Genomic DNA, 7888 nt, shown 5'->3' on the forward strand with positions numbered 1-7888 from the left:
CGGTCCTCTCTTCCTCTGCTGTCTGTCTCTTCCCCTCCCCTCCCCTCCCTCATCCCCAGAGACAGCTCACCAGCACAGACCAGACCATGCTCTCCATGCCCTGTATCTTCTCTTGCCCCAACACTCATATGTTCACAGAAGGAGCACACTAACTCTTCATCAGTTTTCTGTATACACAGCCTTAGTTTCTGAAAAATACTTTGAGCTATGTCAATAACAGGTATTATGAGACTAATTCTCCCTCTAGCAGTCAAGTGGTGATGAGAGGGTTTTCCTGAAATTGCGTAAGCTTCTTAGCTCAGTGTAGGTGAGGGAGGAGACAAAGAAAGGAACAGCTGCAGCATCCTCTCCTGCCCCTTCCCCTTCGGGAGGTAAAAATGGGACACTCGTGGCTCTGTGGCTGGGTTGGGGGGGACAGCGGGCAGCACACAGGCAGCGATGCTCTGGGCCGACACTGGGCTCCTCCCAATCTTGATGCCATGTCAGTTTGCTGCAGGACTTCAGAGAATGAAATCGAAGCTTCCCAGTGCTAGTGCCGGACCACCAGCCCAAAGGAAAATCCTCCCTTTGATGAAAACCCAATCTCAGGGACTCACCAGAACGTGAATAAAACAAAAATATTCTATTTTTCTAAATTCTAAGTGGGTTATATATAATCTTAATCAGTGTTATGTTATCAGGATTGTTGGGTCCTAAACACCATCATTACATTTTTCTTAAAAACAAATTGGTGATGTAGTGACAGCTCAGCCATCATATAGTATTTTCATGTCTTACATATTCTCTTCAGCTACAAGGACAGAGACAAAGTTGGATGTATCTATAAACATAAAAAGGAGCTCCTAAACCTCAGAAAGCAGTTAGCCATCCGCTTATGGTATCACCAAGGTCCAGGTGTGACTTAATGTGTTTTAATGTAGAATAAGCTCCTCCATAGGTGTCAGAATGGGTTATTTTCTCTCCACGGAGCTGCCAAGCCATCACCATGGAGCACAACTGTCAGAGCCTTCTCTAGGGCTCTTCAACACCAGGAAGGCATGCCAGAGTGCAAATGAGAACCCTCTAAGACTTAATAACAGTTTTGAAAGGTGATGCTGGACATCAGATTACTTTACATGTCTGTAAAACCCATTCAAAGAGCAAAGACACTTTCAAAGGAGAGGTATACAGCAACAAAATTAGTTTAAAACTTGGATTTTTTTTCAACTGATATGCAACCTCTATTATCAAGGCCATGGAATCAACCCAGACATAGAACATATTAAAGTTGTTACACCTGCCTTGGCAAAATGAAAGGATGAAGAATCCCCAGAGATTGTATGTGTGTTTGGGAATCCCTAGACACCTGAGCACTTCAAGTTAGCCACCCAGATACCTTCCTACTAAGCACATAAAGTAATGAAGACAATAGCGGGTTTCCTTCTAACATGTATCTATAAACAGCTGATTATCTAACCCTGAACTGCAGGTCACTGCATCCAGTCGGTGGCAACAGGAAGGTCGATTAGATATAACCTCAGATCTGTATATGACCTGGGACCTCCACATTGTGCCTGGTGTTGTCTGCTTCTAAAAAGAGATACATCCAGGCATGATCAACCTCAGAGAGTGCACTCCTATCTCCCTTCCCAGCTAGCTCCTTAGACAGGAAGAAACTTCAGTTGAAGGCCCAAGGAGTGTGCAGCCTGATTGGAAGAGCTGCCATGAGTCTGCCTTCCCCAGCACACACAATCTCCCTTTCTCACTCTCAACTCTTAGCAAAGACCAGCAGTGTGCGGTGGGGAGGGCCAGGACTTTCTTCCTCAGGGTCTGTCAAAGGTAGGGAGGGAGAACTATGACCCATTCACATTCACGTCTTGTAGGATTTGTTAATGTACCTTCCTAGTTCTTTGGTACTTCACAAATGTGAATGAACATGCAAGACCTCCAGGTATTGCCTATTAACAACTGCAGGGTTTATAGCCCACAGGAAGGCTCTCTAGTTTTCTAGCTCCCAGATCTAGGAAATGAAGATGGTGTCAAAACAAAAGTGTTTTGGGGGTAGGGATGCCCTGAGATTCTTGGGGTGGTGAGCGGGATGGGAGGAAGGGAGCTGCTCTAATTTGTAAAGCACAGGGCAGTCTTCAAGTTCTGGGCTACAGATCTAGCCCGAGACAGAATTAAAGGAACCAAACCCAGAATCTCCAGTTATATTCACAGCAACAGTGTTTAACCCCTCTGGTCTCACTGTCTTTCCACCCTCATGAGCCATCTTCATCTCTTCCTGGAGCATTTCTAAGCTCCCATTAGGTGGTTGGTGTCCTGGGAGGAAGGTTGGGGTATCTATGGTGAGGTAATTTCTTACAGTTACTAGGTAGATAACATTATCAATTTCAACATGCTTGCTTTATAGGGGTAGGTTTGTGCATGCTCCCGTGTGTGAAAGTGGCTCATGTAGAAGGGGTGCATATGTGTACTGTGCGTGTGCTCGCAGGACCTGGGAAGAAAATCCTTTCTGAGAAGCAGGGCTCTCAGCTGTCCACCTTGCCCCAGTCCTCCTCCACCTGCCTCCAGCCCGGCTGCTCCTCACAAAGACCGGTTTAAACTGGGCAGGTAGGAAACCGTAACTCCTGGGTCTTGGGAAATTTCAGTGATGAAAATGATACAGAATGTTGCTGTGTGTGCTGTGTGTGTGTGTGCGCGCGCGCGCGCGCACAGCGCTGAAACACTTGGGGGAGGGGTAGGAGGTAGACACAGGCTTTCCCCTATGATGTTGGTTTTCAAAACCCCTCAAAACCACCAGATCCTAAAAGCTTCAGGAGAAGAGCCCATTAATCTCAGAGTCCCCATGTTTCAGGCTGCAGAGAAGGCTGCAGTCGCCCAGCCCGGAGAGGCAGATGGCCATGTCCGGGGTAGATGGGACAGGTAGGGTGCCGGCCGACTTCCCGTCTCCTCCCCGCGGCCCTGGCAGGATATGCCGCAGCCCAGACGACGGACGGCGAGGCGCGCCGGCGACTTGGGGCCGGGGGACAGCGCCCCCCGCCGCCCTCCCTCCAGTCTCGGAGCCTCCGGAGATGCGGAGCCCGGGCGCCACTTACCGTGCGTGCAAGCCCGAGAACAGGCAGAGGAGCAACAGCAGCTTTGGGGCCATGGTGCCGTGGAACGTGGGGCTCAGGGTCCGAGGCCTCGGGCCGCGCGCGGCTTCCTCCGGGTCGCGGGCCTCGCCTCCGCCGGTTCTCCGTGCCCTCGCTGCCTCCGATGTCGCCGAACGTGGCGCGACTCGGGTGCCGGGCCGCCGCGGCGGGACAGGTGCGGGCTCTGGCGGCCGGCCGCGCCCCCGACGGCCGGCGGGTCTGCGCGCGGCTCCGCCTGGCTCACGCGGGACACCCGGTCCCCGCGGCGCACAGCCCCCGCCCGCGCACCGGCGCCAGGTCCGCGCAGCCAGCAGGCGGGAGCAGGTGGCTGCGGGCGGTCCCTGGCCCAGAAGACCCGCGGCCCGCAGCAGCCCACCCCGCCCTGAGCCGCGAGCCGCGCCGCGCGCCGCTGCCAGGGCGGTGGGCTCTGCGCGCTCTGTGCGGCCGCCGTGCGCTCCGGGGTGGGGGCGGGGAGGCGGCCGCTACTCTGGCAGCGACTCCGAGGAGGCCCCGGCTGGGTGGAGTTCCCCCAATTACACGTTTGACAATGCGCGAGGCGAAGAAAGCTAGGTTTGAAAGGACCCGTAGTTTGAGCCAGGAAGGGGGCGGGGCCCGGCAGGGGCGGGGGCGGGGGCGGGGAGGCTCAGGGATCCCTCCGAGAGCCTGAGGGAGGGCCCGGAATAGGCACCCGGTAGTCCGAAAAGAGCCCTCGATCCCGACGGGATGCCCTCCTCCCCGCAATTCAACACTAGGTAGCGGTTCTCCGCGCTCCCTGACCTCCCAGAGCGTCCCTACCTAGGCACCCTGGCGAAGGAGCGAGACGGTCTGCTGAGAAGCCCTTCCTTCGCACACGTTGTGCTAAATCGACTGAACCCCTTCCGCACACTGCTGAGATTCTGCAAGGAAAAGTGGCTTGCTGGGGAGTATTTGGAAAAAAGCTGTGTACCTTTCGCACACAGAGACTAATATATACCAATAAACAGCAGTGGTGAAAAAGGTGTTGAAGGTAGGAGACAAAGATCCCTACCTAGATAAAAGAGCAAAAGACGTTCCATGTGGTTGAACTATGAAGCGCACTTCATTCAATAGCTTTTCAAAGACTCACAGACTGAAAATTGCATTTATGTTTTCATTAGTAATAATCATTAAGAATGTTAGTCTTTCACCATATAAGAATTACAGTGTCAGAGTACCTTAGAGTACATCCACTAAGAAGTTGGCTTTTATATTGGAGAAAAAAAGATAGTTCTTATTAAGTATTTTTTTTATTTTGAACTACTATTCATAGAATTATAAAGATGTGATGTTTCTTTAATATATTGTCAAACAGCTTTGTTCACAGGATATATGCAAGGGTAAGTTGAAAATTGCCTGGTGTTTCCCTCTTATTTCTGGGTTCAACAACATGAACGTGGTCATGAAGTAGAGTGAAGTTGTTAGTGATGAGGATATATATATATTAACAGTGGAGCTGTGGCCTTCTTTGCATTGCCATCTTCCTGTCTCTATCTGTCTCTGTGTCGCCTTGAGCTCGCTCCAGCTCATTTCTTCCCAGGACTCCTTCTGACATCCTCCCCTGCCTTCCACAGCTCTCTCACTCAGGTCCTGACACTATGAAGACTTCCATGCCTCTCTCTCTCTTTGTCACAGCTTACCCTATACACTACCAAACGTAAGGTAGATAGCTAGTGGGAAGCAGCCGCATAGCACAGGGAGATCAGCTCGGTGCTTTGTGACTGCCTGGAGGGGTGGGATAGGGAGGGTAGGAGGGAGGGAGACACAAGAGGGAAGAGATATGGGAACGTATGTATAACTGATTCACTTTGTTATAAAGCAGAAACTAACACACCATTGTAAAGCAATTATACTCCAATAAAGATGTAAAAAATAAATAAATAAATAAAATATTAAAAAAAAAAAGAAGACTTCCAACATTCCTACATTCTGCCACTTTCAACACCTTTAACACTTCTCCCAGCTTCAGGGGAGTATGAGCCTTTATCATACTCTGTCCTAATCTTTCATTTTCTCTATCCCACACTGCAGCTGAGCACTTTAAAAATCAGTTAGATGGGGACTTGCCTGGTGGTGCAGTGGTTAAGAATATGCCTGCCAATGCAGGGGACACCGGTTCCAAGCCCTGGTCGGGGAAGGTCCCACATGCTGCAGAGCAACTAAGCCTGTGTGTCACAACTACTGAGGCTGCATGCCACAACTACTGAAGCCCGCACACCTAGAACTCATGCTTCGCAACAAGAGAAGCCACCACAATGAGAAGCCCGCGTACTGCAACAAAGAGTGGCCCCCACTCACTGCAACTAGAGAAAGCCCATGCACAGCAATGAAGACCCAATGCAGCCAAAAATAAATAAATAAATTTATTTTTTTAAAAATCAGTTAGATGATGACTTATCATTCGTTAATTGCTTATAGAAATATGTCAAGTCTCCACATACTTCTTATGTGCGCTGCAAGAAAACTGCATGTAAAAAGAAACAATTCATCTATGACTCAATTTTAAACACAGTAATAGGAACTTGGGTAAGATAACAGACATTGATAACATAATAGGGGCCCAGGGCTAATGTGAAAGTTTTATATAAATGAACTAATTTTAACTCTCATGATACTATTCCCATTTCAAAGATGGAGAAAACACACAGAGAAGTTAAGTCATTTCCCTAAGATCACACAGCTAGGAGGTTGAGGACTGGGAGTTAACACCCAGGTAGCAGGCTCCAACATCTCTTAATCACTATGCCATACTACTTCTCAGATGAATAGGAGCTCAGTAAACATTTATTGTTTGGTTCTTTGAGCAAAGTTTCAGATTCCTTGCTGTATTCTTTATTATTTGAGCATGCGTACAAATGCTTACAAGTTGTTTGTAATAGAACAGACTGATACTTGAATGTTTTTGCAAAATATCAGTATAGTGAGAACTGTCCAATGAAGTTTTTACAACACAAACAGTGGGAAAGAAAATGTGATGTTCTTTTTACATCCCTTTGTTGTTTAGTCTTTTCCTTTCTTGCATATTTTCAATCTGTTGTTATCATGAATGAGTGTAGCATGATCTCTTCTGGTACTTGGCCCCATTTATTAGACTTAGTGGGTCAACTTGATAGAGTTGAACATTTTACCATAGAAAGCCCCCCTTCCCATGGTGCTGCCTGGAACAAGATTTTATTTTATTTTTTTAAAGCTAAATGAGTTGAGGAAAGGCAAATTCAAAGCAAGCTTTCTGGGCAGAAGTGTGAAAGCAAAATTCAAGGTCAAGAATCTAGAATCTTCAAAAGAAAAGCTTTCTGGCTTATTTTCCTGCCTGGCCCAGCTTGACCGAGGGAGGGTGGGGGAAGCAAATAGAAAGGGAGGGAGGGAAGGGGGGGAAAGAAATGCTTTACGGAGCATGCGCAGTGCTCACTCTCCTTTTTTATTTTATTTTATTTTTTGCCTCTGTCCTCTCCATCTTTAGCAGTAGAGAAGCTGACAGTTCGGTTCCACTTGGCGCCCGGCATTTGCATTCCATTCCCCAAGTTCTCAGGAAAGGGTAAATAAAAAGTAACCTAAGAAACAGGTAAGGGTTGGAGCACATGCACTTCTGTGAATATCGAACATCCTCTAGCTATGCTTGCTGTTTGTTTCGAGGGCTGACATTTGATTCAGACTCAAGGTTTCCCAAGAAGACCTGGGCTGGCCGCTGCGTCTGGCAGGAGGAGGGAGGGAGCCCGAGTGGGCGGCGAGACTGACTGCCTGGGCTAGGGATCCTCTTGCGGCTTCTTCAAGAAATACCTCTCAGAATTCCTTGCCTGGCCTCACTTCACCTCCTACAGGCGCGTAGGAACTAGCGAGATGTGGTGCTGAATAAAACTGAACTGCTGCATCAGCTGATCTTATTCTTCATTGCTTCTGGGTTTTCTGTTTGAATAAAATCTCCTCCACTCTCAAAACTTTACTTCTGAATTGTATAATGATGTTTCGTGGTTTAAAAAAAACTTTCTCTTCTCAACTTTTAAATAATTTTATTATCAAAGGATAATACACATACAACAAAATGCACTCGTCTTAAAAGTATGGCTCAGTGAATTTTTACGTATGTATATACCACATGTGTAAGAATAACATGTGTCTATTGTCCAGATTAAGATACAGAACATTTTTCCGGTGCCCCCTCCCGGGTGCTGAGCTAGCTTCACTGCCACCACCGACCCTGGTAACCACTATTCCATGTTCCATCACAACAGACTGGTTTTGCCTGCTCTTGAATCTCACATAGACTTGTGTAGTGTGTTCTATGTAACTGCTGGCTCTCATCCTACATAATGTGGTTCAGATGCATCCATGTTGCTGCAGGTAGCAGGCATCCATTACTTCTTATTCTGCGCGTGGTGTTTCACTGTGGTATTCAGTATAGCACACAATATTTAGCTGACATGAACATATTCGTACATGTCTTTTGGTGGGCATATGTGCTGATTTCTCTTGGTTATCTGACTAAAAAAATTTTTTAGATCACAGGGAAGGTGTATGTTTAGTGATCATAAACATTACTAAAGAGATTTCCAAAGTAGCGGTATCTATTACCACCTATTGGCTCTGTATGAGCTCCATACATAGCCGTGAAATGTGGCCTTGTCATTCTTCTTGATTATAGCCATTCTGATATTTCATTCTGGTTTTAATTTCATTAAGCTCCTTTCAAAGTCTTGCCAGCCATTAAAATATCTTCTTTTACGAAGTATCATTCAAGTCTCTTCCCCATTTTTAAACTAGGC

At 47.4% G+C, this 7888-nt stretch overlaps 1 protein-coding gene across 1 annotated transcript in view; it reads right to left on the reverse strand.

The window, feature by feature from the left end:
- GABRG3 (gamma-aminobutyric acid type A receptor subunit gamma3) overlaps nucleotides 1-3268 on the reverse strand; it is a 606363-nt gene extending 603095 nt beyond the window's left edge. The window contains exon 1 of the mRNA XM_030873093.2: nucleotides 3078-3268. Coding sequence (XP_030728953.1) covers nucleotides 3078-3130 — 53 coding nt within the window. The 5' untranslated portion in view covers nucleotides 3131-3268. The remainder of the gene's footprint in view (nucleotides 1-3077) is intronic.
- Nucleotides 3269-7888: the final 4620 nt, after the last annotated feature.

The sequence above is a fragment of the Globicephala melas genome, chromosome 2 (genome assembly GCF_963455315.2).
Source record: "Globicephala melas chromosome 2, mGloMel1.2, whole genome shotgun sequence".
NCBI lineage: Eukaryota > Metazoa > Chordata > Mammalia > Artiodactyla > Delphinidae > Globicephala > Globicephala melas.